The sequence below is a fragment of the Mytilus galloprovincialis genome, chromosome 10 (genome assembly GCF_965363235.1).
Source record: "Mytilus galloprovincialis chromosome 10, xbMytGall1.hap1.1, whole genome shotgun sequence".
Taxonomy (NCBI): domain Eukaryota; kingdom Metazoa; phylum Mollusca; class Bivalvia; order Mytilida; family Mytilidae; genus Mytilus; species Mytilus galloprovincialis.
The window spans coordinates 54,622,362-54,644,402 of NC_134847.1; the positions used below are offsets into that span (position 1 = coordinate 54,622,362).

The 22,041-nt window shown below is 33.7% G+C and overlaps 1 protein-coding gene across 1 annotated transcript in view; it reads right to left on the reverse strand.

Moving 5' to 3' along the window:
- Positions 1-22,041, reverse strand: part of LOC143047867 (uncharacterized) — a 55,028-nt gene that overhangs the window by 13,660 nt on the left and 19,327 nt on the right. The window contains exons 5-8 of the mRNA XM_076221182.1: positions 19,628-19,744; positions 19,089-19,211; positions 5,617-5,736; positions 3,989-4,108 (exon numbers count right to left, since the gene is read on the reverse strand). Coding sequence (XP_076077297.1) covers positions 3,989-4,108; positions 5,617-5,736; positions 19,089-19,211; positions 19,628-19,744 — 480 coding nt within the window. The remainder of the gene's footprint in view (positions 1-3,988; positions 4,109-5,616; positions 5,737-19,088; positions 19,212-19,627; positions 19,745-22,041) is intronic.

Here is a 22,041-nt window from a genome sequence, read left to right on the forward strand (position 1 = left end):
AACTCTTCAGTTATAATCTTCCTCAGGAAATCATACTATAGCTCCATGTAAATGTATTTATATTGCACATTTATAATTTCTAAATGATTTGAGACACGTCAGTTAAATCCTTAAAAAAATAGATTAAAATATATAACCAGTATAATAAACTATACATTATGATACATGTGATCAAACCAATCAATACAGTGTTTAATTATCAGTGATATACCTAAAAGAGGGGCGAAAGATACCAGAGGGACAGTCGACATCATAGATTAAAAATAAACTGACAACGCCATGGATGAAAAAATAAAAAGAGAGACAAATAATACTACACAAGACTCAACATAGAATACTAAAGACTATGCAACACGAATTTGAACCCCACCAAAAAACGGGGGTGATCCCAGGTGCTCCGGAAGGGTAAGCAGATCATGCTCCACATGTGGCACCCGTCGTGTAAATTTTTTGATAGCTATTGTTTGGCATTATGATAAAATAAAAGAAGAATCTTAGGACACGAATGCCCCCGTTCAAACTTTGTCATTTTCCAAGTTAAAAAGAGACATACCTCTTTAACGGTAAATGCTCATGACTGACTGCTCAAATTCAAATTCTGTCTTTTAGTTTAGGCTCTTAATATTGTGTATACATGCATTTCATTAAATTTGCATGAGGCAAACTTAAGTACAAGTGCGGAACTGAAACACATAGCAAAAGTTGAAGTTATAAAGGGACATAACTCAAGAACAGTAAGTGACTCACTGCCAAAATTCTAACTACATGTATATGCAAAACAAGCCTTTTTTTGTCCCTTGTCCCTATTTGTAGCATAAGATCCTTGTATTGCTAGTTTAATTTAACATTATGGTCTATTGGTTGACGGATGTATCATGGAAAATGTATCTAAATTATCATCACGCACAAGATTACTCTGCGTTAACAACAAAACATATCTCGTAGTACAATTCAACTTGTTTCTTTCATTCGTAGTTTAAGGATAAAGTACAGAAATTTTAATCATTGAAGATTTCATGTCCCTGAAGTATTTATGAATATAAATAAAGGCAACAGTAGTATACCGCTGTTCGAAATTTATAAATCGATAGAGAAAAAACAAATCCGAGTTACAAAACTAAACCTGAGGGAAAGGCATCAAATATAAGAGAACTACGATACAACAGAAACACAACATTAAAATGTAACACACACAGAAACGAACTATAATATAACAGTGACCATTTCCCTGACTTGGTACAGGGCATTTTAAGATAAAAATGGTGGGTTGAACCTGGTTTTGTGGCATGCCAAACCTCCCGCTTTAATGGCAATGTTAATTATAACATTAAACTGACAACATTACATGATAGGACTACAATACAAATAAATGGGAGTAAACATAGGACAGAGAAACAAACGATTAATAGCCAACAAAAGATACTTTGTTAAAAAATTTAATACGCCAGACGTGCGCCACGTCGACTTAAAACTGACCAGCGACGCCCAGATGAATAAAGTTTGAAATCCAAAGCAAGTACAAAGCTGAAAAAGCATCGAGGACCAAAAGTTTAAAAAGTCTCGACCAACACGGCCAGGGTTATCCACCTGGGACATATCTTTGTTTTCATATTAAGCAGTCTATTATTATACCAATATAACATATCTTTGTCTTCATATTAAGTTCACCTATAACTTTTAATTGACAGAAGATTATATCGCTGATATATCGAATGTGAAAGAAGAGTTATATCTAGTTAAAGCAAGATAAATAGGATATCTGTACTTACTAGTGGTCAAATTATAGTAGATGGTAGACTATTAGAATATTGCAAAATGTGGGGTTTAGAGGTTAATATGGAAACGACAAAATGTGTAATAAATCAGAAAAGGTAAATTCCCAAAAATTCCTTTATAACTATAATGTGTCAGAAAATGCTAAAGATTATCTCTACCTTGGAGTTATTATCCACTGCTCTGGCAGTTTTAAAGAAGCTAAACAAAGCTTAAGGGCATACGATACAGTTTTGAACCTGTATTTACAAGGTGATGAAAATTTGCATATAGGCTATTTTTTACCTGATTAAATCAAATATGTAATAAAAAATATACCTTCATGTGCTACTTTTTGAGTAAAATAAGGTCGAAATTTTGTATATTTGCTCAAAATTCAGATTTGTGTCCGTATTTTCTTTTTCGAAAGAAAGACATAACTTTTTTGTTTTAAAAGATAAACACAAAATGGTTTTTGTTAAATAATCGGTAATTTCTGCATTTTATAAGTATCATTAAAAATTATGCAATTTTTATTCCGAAATAACTCTATATTTATCAAATGTTCATGAATAGAGGAAAAAACGTCATTTTTTGCTGCATGTTTATCAAAATTAAAAAAATTGCGCTATTTACAGTTTTATAAAATTTGGGTCACATAATCTCCTTGCAAAATGAAACAAATTGCTGTTTTAAAAAATAGGGGTCCATGCACTCGTTTTCAAATTAAATCAGTTTGAATGATAAGAATCAGTCGAAAAATGCATCTTTTCCCGATATGTCAGAGTTTGACGTCGCGAAAATAACATTTTACGTTAGCAACGTCATTACCTTCACTGTAACTGTATCGTATGCCCTTAAAAGCATATTTCAGACTTTGTAAAGCATGTGGTAATCAAAAACCAAAGATAAAAACATTTTTTTCATATTTTTGATAACACAGTTAAGCCCATTTCATTATATGGTAGTGAGATGTGGAGTTTCTCGAAAAAAAATACAAACATTAAATAACCCCCAAGATAATATTATTTTTTTTATCTAATCTATGTAAAAATTTGAACAAGAAACGTTGCACTTAAAAATGTGTAAATATTTATTAGGTGTAAACAAGAAAACCACAACTATTGGTGTTTTGAGAGGTTGGTCGTTATCAGCTTTTTCTAGAAACCATTTATTATATGTTAAAGACTGGAAACATATAGAAAAAAATTGTGATACATTGTTATCTGCATCAATGCAGGAATCCTCAGAGTTACATGATCTTGATTAAGATATTTACAAATATCAAAATTTAAATTTTAAAAAATGGGATTTTTTCACAATTAAGATTAAAATATAACCCCTTTTGGAAAAACGAAATATTTTCCGATTTTAGAGATGGTAATAAGAAAAACAAATGGCGTACTTATAGACTGTTTGAATCTCAATTTAAATTTGAACCATATTTAGGTTTGAATAATGAACAAAGACATATGATAACTGAATTTGGTCTAAGTGCACATAAATTGGAATAGAAGCAGGAAAATACAAAAATGTAGATGTATATGATAGAATATGTCGAATTTGTTTAATTAATATTGAAGATACTGGTACATTTTTCACTTAAATGTCCAACATATATAGAACAGCACAGGCAATTTTTAGTTATATAGAACACAGAGTGCCAAATATAAAGACATTAGCTGATGAGTCAATTTGTCCGGCTTATGAACTCTGAGGATCCCAAGATTATCAATATAAAAAAAAATATATTGTCTACTTATTTAAAAAAAAAGACAGGAATTCATACAAGTATCATAGCCAATTGATAGATTTTTATTCAATTTAAATTATAGCTATCTCTTATTAAAACTATATATTATATGTTATTCAGGTCTCAGACAGGGTATATACTGTGACATTCCTGGCTAAGAGTTTATATCCCCTGAGCCGAAGGCGAAGGGGATATAAGCCCTAAGCCGGGAATGTCACAGTATATACCCTTTCTGAGACCTGAATTACACATATATTACGGATTACCCCTGACTTACAGATAATAAAAATTATTCTAGTTTATTCTATTCCATTAGAAAGAGAATGGACAAATCCTGAATGTTACAAGCCATCCTTATAAAGCAAAGCAGAGGGGAACTCCATTACAAAAAAATGAAAACTGGAAATCCCTTGGATATTTATAAAAATTGCAGACAACATAAATATATATATTGCTAAATTGTTGTGTGTATCTTACACTTACCTGGACATCTACCATCAGGGTTCAACGGTGGTCCATTTTGACACTGACAATAATAAGAACCTGGTGTATTGACACATATGTCATCGCAACCGCCATTGATCAGCAAACATTCATTGACATCTGAAAAATAGTTATACATTGCAATGAAATAATGTTTTACTTCAACATATATCATCAATGGCTTACTTGTCTGAAGGAGTTGGGCCTGTTAGATTCTATATATTGCCTTATGGATGAACGGGATATTTCAAATAAGTATACATTTTCATATTGTCAGTACTGAAACATCCACTATTTAGCTGAAACAACTCTCTGGCACAAACAGCTGAGCGCTTGAAAATGGAATATATATTAAGTGTTATTTCCTGCGTATGAATTGATTTTCAGGAGCTTTACAAAAGGATATAAATAGAATAGCCAAATCTATTTAAGATGAACTTTGACTGAAGGAGATGGTACCTGAATATTTCTTTTTAATTTGTAAACGAGAAGTTCTATATAAAAGAGGGGCAAAAGATACCAGAGGGACATTCAAACACATACATTTTTTTTAAATCGAAAATAAACTGCCAACACCATTGTTTAAAAAGAAAAAAGACAAACAGATTTTTATAAGTACACACGTGCACGACACAACATAAAAAACTAAGAACAAAGGGACACGAACCCCATCTAAAACTGGGGTGATCTCATTTGCTCTGGAAGGATAAGCTCCACATGTGGCACCCGTCGTGTTGCTAATGTCATTACAAACCCTGTAAATAGTCTAATTAGGTAGATCATATTCGCGAAAGGAAACAGGATTGAAGTAACGGCATAAGCATATGTTATAAATCATGAACATGTACATTGTAAGTGCCAAAGATCTAAAAATGATAAATGGAAAAATTTGATGCATACAAATATTAAGAAGCGATTTTGATAAATAATCGTATTTAATGAAAAGAAACAGTAACAAGAAATTAGTAGCTTAACACAATTTACACCTAGAACAACTAATCAGAAATTCAAAAAAAGGCATGTTTTGTCAACTTATATCAAAAGAAAACCAACATATGATATACATTGTATACACGTTAACAAATGTCTCCTAAGACATACATTCCAGAAGGTCACTTAATATGTTCTGTATGTCTTGGGCCTGTTTTTTTTTTTTTTTTAATTTCCTCAGCATCAATTTAAACACAACTCTCATATTTATCAGGACGAACAAAATGATATTCTTTGAACTTTCCTGGACAGAGATTCAGAGAAATATCGGTTAAATCCTACTTTCCAACAAAAACACTATGCATAAATGTAGACAGAGGACATTTAGTGGCACTTAATTATCATAGTCATAAAATGGCCATTAGCTAATATGAATTGAAAGGAATCGAAAGCCTTTAGTTGATGCCCCCACACCTACACCAGCAGAATATTTTGTTTTGTTATTGTAGAGATTGATCCATCAAAAGATATATTCGCCAGTGTACTCCACAAACTGAACATTTCGAAAATCTTAAGTTATGGAGGAATAGACACTGGAATCGAGGCTTTGATGAAGAGCATAATTATACTCTTTAATTTAGATAATTAAAAAATATAAGATTTTTTTAACACGAAAAAATGCATAAACGTAAAAACACCTGAGCAAGATACTCCATCCAATGCAAGTTGATATCCAGTTTTGCAACTGCACTGATATGATCCAACAGTGTTTGCACATAAATGGGTGCATTTTGATGTCGTTGTACATTCATCAATATCTACAATACAGTAAATTTGATGACAATAATATAGGTTAGATATACATGTAGATAACATTTGATATACGTATACATAGACCATGTAAGTGCAAGATGACATCCAATCAAATTCATGCATTTTTCATAGTTCAATAAAAAAAATTATAGCCTGAAGTGAGCCGAGCTTTTAAAAGTTAATGCCGATAAACAACTATTTTGAAAAAGTTTCGATCTACTTGCACCACTTTTGACTTTTACACAATCTTGGATAGAGTATCTGATTCTGTAAAGAATATCTTAATTGTAGTAAAGTGAAATTTTGTTTATACTTTTAAACTGGTAAAGTCTGTAAAATATTCAGAAATGATGTATCCGCAAATTATACAATTAGATGGAACAGTTAGTAATAGTCTATCTTGTTTGGGAAAAAAGTGGTGTACCGTAGTCCGTCCGTGATTATGTTCATCCTTTAAACACTTTAGAGACGAAGTAGTGGACTAGGTCAGAAATTAAGAAGCTTAAAACATCACACCATATTACAGACTGAGATGTACACAAATTACCAATACGTTAATGTGGTCATTCTTAGAAAACCGGATAACTCAGTAGGTGTATGTTATTGTCATCATTGAAGATTTGAATGTCGGTTACAAACGTTTAATTTGCGATATTTCCGAAAATTGCGAAATTCTTATACGGCAGATCAAGTTATCTGAAGAAAAACATCTCTTAAAAACAAGGGAGAAACTGGAAACGCTTTTCATTAGTATGTTTCATATATGGAGGACAGAACGTAAAATAAGGTAACAGTAGTATACCGCTGTTCAAAAGTCACAAATCAGTTGAGAAAAAAGATATCCAGGCTACAAACTAAAACCGTGGGAAACATATCAACTATACACGACAATGAAACTTACACAGAAACGAACTATTTGATAACAACTACCATACTCCTGACTTGGTACAGGAAATTTTAAGATAAATGGTGAATTTAACTTTGTTCTATGACAAGCCAAACCTCCACGCTTTATGGCAATGTTAAATATATTTTAGCTAAAATGACAACATTACATGACGGGTAAATCATACTTTTTTTTAGGATAAAAACACCAAGAATCATAGTTCTAGAATCTTTGTTATATATAAATCTACTGTTTATCATATTTTATTCCCCAAATGAAATGAAATACCTTCACACACAATTTGAAGAAAAAAGACAAATTTGGCGACGTTCTTGGTCAGACATTTGGCATTGATACATAAACATGTACAGGGTTTGATATAGTCGTTTTTTAAAATAAACATGTTAAAAAGTGTATTTCAAACTCTACCACCATGGACAGATTATTCCGTATCTAGAATAACATGAATAATTTTCGTTTTTGAATTCCACAATGTCATATTTTTTTTCAAACCATTAATGACGTTTTTACTCCTTATTTGTTGAAGTGTACTAATTGATACTTTAGTCTGTCGAAACCTGATGTTAAACTCCACCATATTTTACATGCGCTAGCTAGGAACTCGGTCGCGTTGGTTGATTTGTCAAAATTGTGTTTTGTAAACTGTTTTACAATAAACAGACTTTTCTTCTTTCTTTTTTATTCGTTTAAAGCCCAGAAATGAGATAAGACCACTTAGTGTACATACGTGACGACCAGCCTGAGAAAAAGCATAACCGGGTGTAAAATAAAAGTAAAGATATGAAGATAAAGTCAATAAATTCTGATAAGTTATACATGTTATAGTTCATCAACTATCAAAGTCTGTATGTTGATCTGAATTATCAATCACAAGTTGAACACTTTCAGCTTTTGCAATGTCTTTTTTAAGAGAGTAAAAATCAATCTGAACAGAAACACCATTTGTGTAAAAGATTTACGTGTGCATTTGATAAATGAAATGAATAAGGAAATATGTACACTACAGCTTATTATAAAGAGCATAGGTTGTTTGTGGCAATTTGAAATAGCAAATTACACATTAAACTTTTTCTATCTGGACACGAATTTTCATTTTCACAATACATTTTTTTGCAGAAATGATTAGATGACACATCCTACATACGATGTGTTATGTAAATCTGGATCATCTGCTTGCTATATAGATTACCATAATATGAAAAAATAATTGTATACCTAAATATAATAGACGAAGTTGAATAACTCTACATTATGAAAATTTCCCTTTTTTGACAAGTGGATATAAAACGAAGCCGAATTATAGAGCTCCCATTTTGGTATGCATCTAAACCCTTCAATTTGTCATAATTTGTTCTTAGGATTACTGAACTGAAATCATATATTCATGAAGTTTTGTAAAGTAAGATCAAAATAAAACATTATCCCATACTAGTGATAAACAATGTATTGATTTGTTTCGCACTGGCCGTGATGTTTAAATTTTTGTAGCGGAATTGACTTGATCTTAACGAAATGCATCTTTTTCATGCATAAAGCGTAATAAACGTATTAAAAAATTCAAAATGACTTTCGCGCTGATGTAACTATTTAGTCGGATGTTAAATGGTGTTTCTGTTTCACCAAAATATTGTAATTTGCAAGTTCCACACGTTTAGACATATACACAATTTTGCATTTGGCAATTTGATGTTATACATAGGTTGTATGTTTTTTTTGTAACTGTGGTGACGAATTGGATTTTGATGTTGGCGACTTACAATTGCCCCTTCCGCATGGTTTATAACCTCCGATTGTTGATATATCCTGTTTAGATACTTTGAATGTTACTAGAATATCTTTGAGGTTTTTGGGTCTGCGGTAGGCCATGACGGGAGGGGATGGAAAAATCTCTTTTAAGGAAGGATAATTTTCAATAAGACGCCAGTGTTTGTGGACAATAAATGAAAGATTTGTCAGGTCAGTATGAAAGCTGACAAAAAATGGAATTTTATTTGTCTGGGCCGTCTTCTCTTTGTATTTTTAAGTAGGTTTGTTCTATCTTTTTCTTTTGCTTTACCCAAAGCTTCTAAAATATTTTTGTTCTAATAACCTCTTTATTTAAGTTGCTATTGGAGTTGTCCCAAACTATGGTTTAATTTTAATTCCGATAAACGTTTTAACCTGATTGCTTGGCTGTACGGGATGCTCCGGGAACAGTGTTTCGGGTGACAACTCATCGGAGAGAGAAATTGGTGTTTATCTTTTTTTTTTTTTGGTATGAAGTTCGTTTGTCATGACTCCGTTTTCTAAAGTTATGGTGGTGTCGAGAAACGCAATTTTCTCATTTAAAATTTCAGATTTTATCGATTGATGAAAGTTGTTACAGAAATCGAGAAATTCTTGCAGACGATCTGCAGTTTCGTTTCATTTGATGTCGATGTCATCAATACAATAGAGCCAAAACAAGGGTGTTTATGGTACATTCGAAAGGATGCGTTCTTCGAGACTTCCTATGAAAATGTTGGCAATTGAAGGTGCCATTTTGGTTCCCATACTGGTACCACCAATATGCAAGTAGTGCTGGTTGTTGAATACAAAATTGTTGTTTTCAAGCACTTGTCTCAGAAACTGAACCAGACAGTCTGTAGGGGGATGTTTATCCTTACGATTGTTCCATACTTGTTCACAAGCAACTCCTTCTTCAATTTTGGGAATATTTGTGTATAAATTGTGTTGTTTGGTAGGGGATTTAATGAATCAATTTTCGTCAAATAATCTGTTGTATCTTGAATGTAGGATGGCATATATTCTAACATGTGGTCTAAGATGGTAAACCACGAATTCATATATTTTGTCGGTTAGATGGCCATTTGCAGATACTATCGGTCGTCCCTGAATCCCTTCTATATGAAGTTTTGGGAAGTAAAATCGACTGAATGTGCAGGTTGCATCAGAGCATAGATAGTCGTACGTGTCGTTATCTATGTCTTTTTTGCTATCCTATTTTGAAAGTACATCATTAATTTGTTTGCTTATTTCTTTTGTAGAATCACATTCTAATTGTTTGTAAAATTTGGTGTTTGAAAGCTGACGATTCACTTCTTCAATATCTCAGTAGCAGGAATTCGAATCCCAGCCAGGGAAGAAAAAAATATTTGCGAAAGCAAATTTACATATCTTACATTGTTAGGCTGAAAATCGACGAATTATATATACAGAATGTACACAGCCATGTAACACCATCACTGCTGGTGATCCGATGGATACATCTGTTGTAGAGTTGTCACTGGTTCAGACGTACTTATATATATATATACATGTACTATATGTGACTACATTTAAGAGGCAGAACGTCAACTCTCTGATGAGAGTTTTTATAAGAAATTAGACTCTGATCCCACCCCTCAATTTAACAAAGAGATCACCACAAACCTGAAAAACATGTGTGAACAGGATAATATTGATGAAGACACATTTAAATATCTGTAACCTGAAAAATCAAAGCCGGGGTGTTTCTATCTTCAGCCAAAAATACATAAAGTCAATAATCCAGAAAGACCAATTGTTTCCGCCAATGACCAAACTACAGAGAAAATATCAGAATTTATTGACTTTCATCTGAGACCACATGTAGAAAATTTACAATCCTATATGTACAAGACACAACACATTATCTTAAGAAAATGGAATTTTTGAACCCTCTCCACCTGAAACGATCCTTGTCTCGCTTGATGTAACCTCCCTATATACTAACAACCCCCCATGACGATGGTATTGAAGCGTGTAGGGAAGTCTGGAACTCTCGTTACACCTTACATATATCAACTGAATGTCTCATCCAGCTTCTAACATTGGTATTTCAGATATTGCAAAAAAATGGCTACAAGAACTTCGAGGTCATCTTAAACATAGGCTACAAAAGAAAAGACATTGATAAAGGTTTTTCTCGTGCTAACAACATCAGCTGAGATGATCTTTTACAATATAAAGACAAAAAGATCAACAAGAGATTGCCTTTTGTGTTAACTCACCATCCAAAATTTGACAACTTATCACACATAATCCGCGAAAATTGGAAAGAAATCGAAAAACATCCTAAACTATCCAAGATTTTTCCCGAGCCACCTGTGTATCTCCTACAGTGTAAATGTGGTAAAAAGTATGTTGACCAGTCAGAATGTAACGGGGCACACCCATTTACAAGTTGTAGATATTAAAATGGTTCAACGGTGTGACTTGTCAGATTTATATAAATTAGGAAATTCCCCTATCAATGTGTGTGAAGTCGAACAATGTTTGTTGGATTATCCGGTAATAACTGCTGCCTCCGAATTGATTCAGGGATAATGTTTTGTCTTTAAACTAATGTACGTTGTGCCTAGATTTTCATTTACTTGTAAAAATACTCAAAGTGGTTGAATAAAGAAATTGAGCTCGGGCGTATTGCAGATCCATTTTCACATTCACCTTTTCCTGCATTTTGCTGTCCCCCCTCGCTCTCATATTCATAAAACAACTGAACATGTGCAGGAGAATTCCGCTTAGTGTTGAATCTTTCATCCCCTACTGGTAATTCTGTTAATGATTTCATTGATCGAGAATGTTGTTCTGTGCATTATGCTAGTATTGATGATGCGGTCGAGATGATTAAAAAATTAGGAACACAAGTTTAATTGGCAAAGCGGACGTAAAGTCCGCCTTCAAATCGTTGAGAATTTGGCCATAGGATTTCGATCAGTTAGGTTTTGAATTTGATTATGAGTTTTATTTTACCGTGATTTGCCTCTCGGGGTAGGTCTCAGTTTTTCCTTATTCGAAAAGTTTTCAGCGGCTTTGCATTGGTATACGGCAAAGTGCAGCCATTATAATAATATTTTGTATTATTTAGATGATTTTTTGTTCGCCGGCAAAGCAGGCAAGAACCAGTGTGTCAATTTATTGAAAACATTTACTAATGTATGCCAGACATGGGGGTCCCTTTAGCAGAAGAGAAAACAGTTTTACCAGTTGAAATTTTAACATTTTTGGGCATAGAATTTGTTACTATCGCCATGGAGCTCTGGCTGCCATAAGTTAAGTAAATCGAGATAAAGCAACGGATTTCAGTTTTACTTTGTTGTAAAAAAGTAAAGTTGCGTGAACTTGAGTCACTTATTGGGTTATTGAACTTTGCCTGTCAGGTTGTCGTTCCATGCAGGGCATTTTGTCGTCGGTTAATCGATGCAACTTAAGCTTGCAACGTAAAGGAAGCTTGGCATAGAATTCGCGTCTCGTCTAAGAGGAAAGATGATTTGCAAATTTGATTATACTTTTTATGAGTATAACGGTGTTTCTGTAATGCTAGACTTGTTTTGGACATCAAACGAGACAATCCAGATGTACACTGATAGAGCGGGAGTTTTATATAGGGGGTTCTGGATTTATTTTAATGGCAAATGGTCGCAAGCTTGTCCTCGAGAGTGGAGTCAGTACGGTCATGTTTTTTTATGTTTTGCCTGTCGTCTTTGCCATTCAAAGAGGGACGAAAGATACCAAAGGGACAGTCAAACTCATAAATCTAAAACAAACTGACAACGCCATGGCTAAAAATGAAAAAGACAAACAGAAAAACAATAGTACACATGACACAACATAGAAAACTAAAGAATAAACAACACGAACCCCACCAAAAACTAGGGGTGATCTCAGGTGCTCCGGAAGGGTAAGCAGATCCTGGTCCACATGTGGCACCCGTCGTGTTGCTTATGTGATTACAAATCCGGTAAATAGTCTAATTCGGTAGGTCACATTCACGAAAGGGAAGGGGATTGTAGTTACGACGTAAGGAACATATCCGATATCATTTGTGAAACGGTTATTCCATAACGGTCAACCAACTCGTGATGGCGTCCGTAAAATTTACGAAGGGATGATTTCAACTTCACCATTTGGAACTCTTGGTTTAATAGCTTCCTTGTGAACAGTAACCCTCTATCAAGAAAATCATGATAGGAAATGCAAGCACGGGAATATCGTATCAATTGGGAGATATATACCCCGTATGCAGGTGCTGCTGGAATGTTGCTACTTAGAAATGGAAAGTTCACAATTGGAAAGCTGAAATCATCTCTTTTGTCGTAAAGTTTTGTTTTCAACCGACCCTCATTGTCAATTTCTAGATGTAAGTCAAGATATGAAGCCGACTTAACTCTATCTGTAGTATCCTTTATCTCCAATTCGATGGGATAGATGCGTTCCTCATAGTCACCAAATGTTGAATTGTTTAGTGAAAGAACGTCATCTATATAGCGGAAAGTAGAGTTAAAGGATATTGCTAACTTCTTATCTTTCTTCCTAAGAAGTTCCTGCATGAAGTCAGCCTCATAATAATAAAGAAACAAGTCGGCAAGTAGAGGGGCACAGTTTGTTCCCATTGGGATGCCGACAGTCTGTTGAAAAACACGTCCTCCGAACGTTAAAAATATGTTGTCAATCAAGAAATCAAGCATCTTGATAATATCGGTTTCAGAGAATTTTTTGTTTGAATCAGAGTGATTCTTTACAAAGTATGATTTATCCCTCCCTAAGACAAGATACTTGTATCTACGTTGGCCATTCTTTTTTATGAAGCAAAGTAATACCAACTCTTTCAATTTGTCTTTTAGTTTGGAATGTGGAATACTTGTGTAAAGAGAAGAAAAGTCAAATGTTTTAATACTGTTACAAGATGAAAGAGAGTTAGATTGTATGTACTCTAAAAGATCTTTGGAATTTTTAAGTATCCACATCTGATTCACGCCACCTCTAGAATAGGCAGTTTCACAATAACTTTGAAGCCCGTCTTTGATTGCTGATAAAATAGATGTTCATAATTTAGAAAGAGGTTTCGTGGAGCACTTGGAAGACCCAGCAATATACCGTTGTGTGTAAGGACACTTAAGTAGTTTAGGTATCCAATACAGTGATGGAAGATCCAGTTCTTCATCTTTGGTTGAAATACCAAAGGAACAAAGAACAGACCTATGATTATCCAGGATTTCCTCTTTGGTAAGTGTCGTGAGGGTATATGTTGAGTTTCCAAGTGAATTGTCTATACCTAATTCGTTTATCAAGCAATTAATGTAGTGACTTTTACAGACAAAAACGATGTTATTTGGGGCTTTGTCTGCGGGGACAACAACATATTTATCATGGAGGTCGGATAAGTGTTGAGCAACATTTGGGTCTTTAAAGATTGACGTAGCATGGGCATTGATGGACCCATTCAGTTTCTTGATTCTGATTTGTATTAACGTTCTCACTGCCTTAATCCATTCGGATAGAGTGTCTATGTCTTCCTTTTGCCGTTTAGCCAATTGCCTGGCATAATCCTCGACTGAGTCCATCAAAATTTTAAAGTTGTATTTCCAATTGATGGATTTAGGCTGACGATATTTCGGACCTTTCGATAACACATTTCGTAGAGAAGTGTTATTAACAATGTTAAGGTCACCGGTAATAACGTGGCCAGCAGGATTATATATGAATTGGGAACTAGCACAAGTGCAATCAGGAGGTTTAGACTTGAAGTCGTCAATATCGAGATTCTGCAAAACGCGTTTGTAATTGAAAATTTTAGTTGCAATAGGTTTGGTATAGGTATAAGAAATTATTGGTACAGACTGGTCGGTGAAATAAGGAGGTATTTTCGATAGAACTAATTTATGATGAAGAATATTGCCTAGGTTGACGCCATCGAGACCTTTGTTGGCAAAGGAAAGTTTTAGAAATGATCTTTTCTCTTTTTCATCTTTTCCAATGCGAACTGGCTTGAAAAGTCTGTGACTTGCAATATCCGAAATTATAGCTTGAAGTTTGCATTGTGAGGGTGATATTTAGAGGAAAACAAGTTATTGTTTGATATTGACAATCAGTCAGTTATATCAATTTAGAATAAAAAGTCATCAAAATCTGCCAGAGTAATGATTTTAGTAAGAGAACTTGTATTTCTTACCCTCAAACATAATATTTTGATAAAGGCTAAGCACATTTCGGGTAGCTGGAATGTAATTGCTGACGCTTTGTCTCGTTGTCATTGGCAGCTCTTCGGACAGTTAGCACCAAAGGCAGACAAGGAACCTACTCCAATGCCAAGCCTACTATGTAAATTCTAGACGTGGTAGTTAAAAAATTGGTACATTTTTCGATGGCGAAAAATACATGGAAAACGTACAAGACAGCATTAGAGTCGTTAGAAAAGACAATAACAATCAAAACCAAGGGGTAAACAAAGACTAAAAAAAAACAAAGGACATTTACATCAACAGTTATAAATAATAAATAAGAAACAAAACGAACTCCACTAAAAACCAGATGAGAATCAGGTGCAAAGTTTAGCAAGGAATATGACTTAAATGTATCATGGCCTATACAAATTGATGTGTTAACTCGTTTTATAGCTTACTTATCTCATTCTGGTTTTACATCATCTACAATCAATACATACTTATCCGGGATAAGCCATAAACATAAATTATTAGGTGTGACTGACACTACATGTACTTTTATAGTTTCTAAAATGTAAGAGGGAGTTCGAAGGAAGAGTCCTAAATTATCAGATATTCGAAGATATCTTTTTTAGAAGTTTTGCACAAAAATATATGATCACTCCCATCCGTTTGATCTTCTCGTTATGAATCTTGTCTGTTAGCTTCTGCATTTAGTCTTTCATTTTTTACCTTATTAAAAAAAGGGGAGCTTGCGACCGATACGAGTACAGATATCGGAGCCCACACAATTTTCATTAATGATCTGTCATTGAAATTTTCAAATAGTAAATATGAATTGCATTAGAAGATTTGCAGTTCGAAAGCTGACCAGAGAGATATTTCAACGACTTTGGTTATTCCTCAAAGGGAGTCAGATCTTTGTCCTGTGAGCATGTTGCGTGCCTTTTTAGATAGATATAGGAAGATGTGGTGTGAATGCCAATGAGACAACTCTCCATCCAAATAACAATTTAAAAAAAGTAAACCATTACAGGACAATGTACGGCCTTCAACACGGAGCCTTGGCTCACACTGAACAACAAGCTATAAAGGGCCCCAAAATTACTAGTGTAAAACCATTCAAACGGGAAAACTAACGGTTTAATCTATATAAAACGAGAAACGAGAAACAAGTTTAAATTACATAAATAAACGACAACTACGATACCCTGGTTATGACAAACCTTTGTTTTTACATTTTAATGGGTCTCCATTAACTCGTTTTCAGTTTATTTCTATACTTAAGAAAATCCTTTATGTTTGTGACGTTAAAGATCATATCTGATCACATTCGTTTAGAATAGGCGGGGCGTCGCATTATAGCAGAATGGGGGCTTCGGGTTCAGAAATTAAGAAGTTGGGACGTTGGGTTTCTAATTCATACACGAGTTACATTCGGAACTGGTAGATTCATAGATACGTCGAAGATCTTCGAAGCTGTATTTTAATGTTTCGTAAAGGTTTAAACAGAACAGTACTTTTAAGAATTTTTGTCATTGTAGAACCCCTTCAAGTTTGGATCATGGGATCATCTGTTGTATATTTGGCGGCAAGAAGCGTTAAGAGAAGACCAGGTGGTCAAAACCTTGGATTACAGTCAAAAGGTTATAATTTTTATTGGTATGGCCAACAAGGGATGAAATGATCAAATGTGTTACCTTCAGTTGAAAAGAATCTTAGATGTTACCCACCTCCACAAATTTTAATCATACATCTGCATGGGTTCCAACGGTTTTGGTTTAATCAAAGGAAAAGAGCTTATTGAGCAGATAAGGTTTGACATTATGCGATTACATGAGTTTTGCCAAATCTCTCCTTGGTATGGAGTGAAATTTTGCTTCGTAGATATACTGGCACTTGGCAGAAAATCAGGTGGCTATCAATTCGACTGGTAAACGAGTTAATGCAGCTGTTCGTAATATTTTCATAGAAGAATTATATCATGGCCGTGTAATATGCCATCCAAATATAAAAGCTCAAGATAGAGATTTGTTCAGGCATGACGGAGTGCACTTATCAGATGTAGGTAGTGATGTTTTCTTAAATAATGTTCAGGGAGCTTTAGAGTCGTTTGCAAGTTTTGACCGTCGAATATTTCCTAATTGATGAGTTTAATTAAATTTCAGTACGGTGTACCCTATAATTCTTCGTTAAACTATATGTTAAAATATTCTCCCGTGTTTTTTTTTAAATGGCTTTCACTTTGTTTGTCAGAGCGGCCGGTTCATCTCTGTTACCAGTTTTATCCTCCGAGTACAGAGGCAGCGTTATTTAAGTAATGGCCTAGCGTCAGTGTGGGTAGTGCTCCTCGTTTACTCTAATTTTCGTTAGAGGAACTTCTGTTACTTCTGTTACCAGAAGAACACCTTCTTGCCAATATTAAAAATGCCGTCGATTTGTATCGTCTTGCTAGACATCGTTTACTGTGTTTCCCCTGCGGCGGATTTTATTCCACATAAGATTTCGTGAATTATTTAGTATTAAGGAGTTGCTGAATGATCGCCTATGAGACAACTCAACTGAACAAAAACGTTGGTATTATCGTCTAAAGGTAACCGTACAACCTTCAACAATGAGCAAGTTTTAATCCACACAATATTTCATAGTGCTTATCTTTAAACAATTTATTGACTGTAACATAGTCTTAATTGGTTTACTTGCCAATTAACTTTGATTGTTACAATGTCAGGTAGCCTAGCCATAGAGGGACCGTATCAAAGACGTAGATAACTACCAATATAATTGATCCAAACTTTCGAGACGTTCCGAGAATTTTATTCTAACTTCCGGTCGAGAGATATCGAGTGGCACATAAACACATCCAAAACTCGCCAATATATAAGCGTGAACCCCTCATGGGCTTATCCTAGAACATTTGTTATCATTCAATTCTTACATAGAATTACAGACGTAAGTTTTCTGTAATAAAGGGTTCAAGTACAATGTATCCGAATTGAAAGATTTGGTCACCTTTGAGGAGTTATTTATTGTTTCATATAGATATAAGAAGATTTGGTATGAGGTCCAATGAGACAACTTTTCATCCAAGTCATAATTTGTAAAATTAAACCATTATAGTTCAAAGTACGGTCTTCAACACGGAACCTTGGCTCACATCTAAAAGCAAGCTATATAGGGTCCTAAAATTACTAGTGTAAAACAATTAACACGGGAAAACCAACGGTCGAATCTATATAAAAAATGAGAAAGGATAAACATTTATGAACCGCATCAACAAACGACAACCACTGAACATCAGGTTCATGACTGAGGACAGGTGCAAACAAATGCAGCAGGTTTTAACGTTTGAATATGTACCTTTGTCTATCTAAATTCTATCATCTTTATTCTCATTTTATCTTGAATTGTAAGGGTTTACTATTCAAATCACTGAAAAGATTGGGAGATGTCACTGGAATCTAAAATTAATCATGCAGTGTTCCAGCTAGTATTTCAAAAGAGCAGGGCGCCAATCCTGAAAAAGGGCATTTAACGCGTGATATGCTATATGAAAAGGGCATGTTTTAATAAAGATATTAATCAAACATTTTGTTTATTCTTTGAAATCACTGGTTATACAAGAACAATCTCTTTAGCCCATATAGAACTCTGTCTTTCTACTTCTTAGGCTGAAAAACTTGTCAAGCAGTTTGTCAGATAAGTTTTTAGATCATTGCTTGGGACTGTTGAGCTTTATATGCGGTATGTTTTGAAAGTGACCTGCTTCATTCTGTTTCTATGGTGTGATACACTTTACCAGTTTCACTTTTATTACCTCTGCTGTGCTTAATGGCAATACAGCACAAAACAAAAGCAAACAATACATGCATAATCCCGATATACTGTTTAAATCACTTATCATAAATTCATATTTTACGTGAACTTTTTTTCGATCAACATTAGACAGTATTTCGGACAGAAGAGTTAATCGAATTAATTTTAAAAGATTTCAAAATTCGGGTACAATTCAAATGAAATGCTTAATTTCAGTTTCGATAAAAGGTTAGCGGTTTTATTTATTGGTGTCTCGGTTTCCTCTCCCAATAAAAATGAACATCACGATTTAACTGAATTATTTTTGAAAGTGGTGCTAAGCTTTTATAAGTAAAAGAAATTTATTCTGTTATTTATGGGGGCTATTCTATTATTTATGGGGCAGGAGAGAATATGTTTGAAACGGAATATTCATTTTCATCTACATGTATGAAAGGCTCGCTTAATGTTTGCTGGAACTATTATACTAAAGGAGTATAATAGGTCATGGTTTGTGCCTCAACAGTAAAAATGCTACATAAACAGGTCACATAATTTCCTCGACTACATAATTTAAGCAGAACAAGTTATAAAATCCAATTCAGTGCATGTAGCAGATGATACACCAAATACTCTAGCATCTTATATTTGTCAAATACTAGGATAGCAATGAAATAACAAACACAAAAATATATCGCATAACTAAACACACCTGTACATGTTTTTCCGTCTCTGTTTAGAACAAAACCTAGATGACATTGACATTCAAAAGAACCATCTCCTTTAATGCATGTGTGACTACATCCACCATTGTTTACTAAACACTCATCAACATCTGGAAATGAAAAAAAAAAATCAGTTACGTAATATCCTGGATCCCAAAAAATTACATGAATAAACCATATTCATGACATCTAGTACAGTGATGCACAATCATATCCAACTCAGACAATTTATTGGTCACATGTATATGAATCTGAATAAGGTTGATTTATTATCTGGTTAATAACGTACTAGTATCAGCGATGTGTGAATTAATTCGGGACTTAATTGGAAAAGATTTAACCGACTTATAGCGAATATTCATTAAATTAACGTTTTTTTAAACGTTTGAAACAGAAAAAAAAGTTCTCATTTGTTTTTAACTTTTCCCCTAGAAATCTTAGGTAATTAGGGATTAAAGTACAGTTATAGGTTAACAACCATTCCTCATAGTTCTAATTAACTAATATGTTATCTCAAAACACTTACCTTCACATGTTTTGTTGTCATCAAATATATCCAGCATATAACAAGGACAACTGAAGTGACCATAATTGGGTGAACAGAAACTATCCAAACTATTATTGGATAAACATCTTGTTATCTCTACAACAAACAACTCACAATGTGTAAGTTTGTTAGTTTGAATGAGTGTAAACATACATAGCTAGTAAATGACATCAAAAAGTAACCAAACATTTGACGAATGACATCATTAATCATCAACAGCTTTAATAGTAAACAAAACACTGACACTATTAAATGTTTATCCAATACATTGGCATCATAACTAATATAGTGCATTACCATGAAAATCCATTGTCTTCATAAACGTAAACAATACATTGATATTATAAAGTTGCCAATAAACAACATCTACATGCTACTTTTAAAGCAAAAACACATCAGTAACTAGTATCTCAATTGTCTGTAAAACAATTGAAAGGTCTTTCCTGTAAAAGTGATGTTTTCGTAATGTACTTTGTACGACCTTTCGTTTGATATACGACAAGCATACCTTCTGAAACTTTTCGCTTTTTACACTTAATGACCTCATCCGCCTACATTTTCGAGATCGAAAGTATGATATATGTAACATAGACTTGATGATCTTTCATTTAATATGCGACAACGCTCTGTTTTTGAAAGTTTAATTTTTGCACTTTATAACCCCATCCAACTCATTTTGAAGGTCAGGAATTTGATATTTCAAATGAACACATCATGACCTTTCATTTGATGTACAACAACCTTATCTTAAAAGAAACAAAAAAAATAGTTTTTGCACTCAATGACCCCACCCAACCAATTTTTGGGGGACGTCAATTTGAAATTTGAAATGAACGCTTTATGTTCTTTCATTTGATATGTGACACACTTACCAATTGAGAATGTTTGCACTAAAAGACCCCGCCCTTCCCATTGGGATGAAAAAGGGGTTTGAAATTTTCATTTTTAAGTAGAGTTTATTGGGACGATTCCAAGGTTCATCAAGGTCACAATAAATAATTAAATGTATAACGCAATACCAAACTTGAGAACCGGAAAACATAGAGACATTGGACTACCACCATTTAACGCAGTACCACTTGACCTTTCAAGTATCACAAGGTCAAGGTCATAGTTCACCTTAAAGTTCAAGGTTAAATGTCATCAGGACGTGGCATTGACCTCAAATTGAAGGTCTTAAAGTACTGATCATTTTTGCAATTTATAGTAGGTTGATATCTGTTATCTTTTCAAAAATATACACTCAATACTATACTTTTTTAAAAGAACTATCTCGTCATAACTTTTGAATAGAGGGTCGGATATTTTTGGGCTTAATGTTTAAAATGTAGAGCTCGTCGAGGTGAACATTTTATATGCAGCAAACTCTTATCGTTTTCTAAATATGTAAGCTTGAAATTGCAGCGTTATTTTTTGTTTTTTTTTTGCACTCGGTGACCTTTGACCTTGGATGCAAATTAAAGGTCACATGAACTAAAGATTATTGGTGAAGGTCCAAGTCTCTACGACTTCAGGTTCACAAAATACATATTTTAAAAAATTGTGTAATTTTTTTTTATAGGGAAATAACTCCTTATAAGGGTTGATAACAAAATAATTGTTTATGTTTATTAAACATTATCTATTCTTGTGCATGCTGTCATTTTGAAATCGATTCTATCTCTGTCAAAAACTTTGTAAGAATAATGCAAATAAAAGAAATTGCTACACTTAACCTACACAAGGCCTACATTGACTATCGACTGTCAGTAGATAAAACATCATTTAAACTACATGTAAACATTGAGTTTTATCAATGGGAACGCAATTGTGTTTAGTTTATGTGTGAGTTACACTAACACAACAACGAATTTAGGTCAATGTGAACACGGCCTAATATTTTGACATGATGTTCATTTTAATCTTAATGATATGCATGAATATCATTACCATCTCTCATGCGTCTCAAGTTGAGGAACACAAATGTTGTGAGTAAGTAAACAATATCTGTGTAGTGATATTGCACAAGTTGCTAAGCGTAACTATTTGTGCAAAAAACAAAATTTTTAAAGAACTTATTGTGTGTAAAAGGTTATTTTTTTTTACCTTGAGTAGCTTCATCACGAAAGAATTTATAGGTCATGATTTGGGTCAACAATGTGACTTCGGATACAGACTCCTCTGTGTCCAAATTTTTTTATTTTGAACTCATAAAGTTTGTAAACATACATAAAAATACAATCAATAACAAAATATATACAGAGATAGTTGATAGAAAAAAAACTTTTAAATAACTTTAAACTAAACACAAAATAAACAAATATTTTTTTTAATGTTTTTACATGTAACATAAAAATACATACTGGACTTCTATTTACATAATATTTACAGAGCCAACGTTGCATAGTATTATT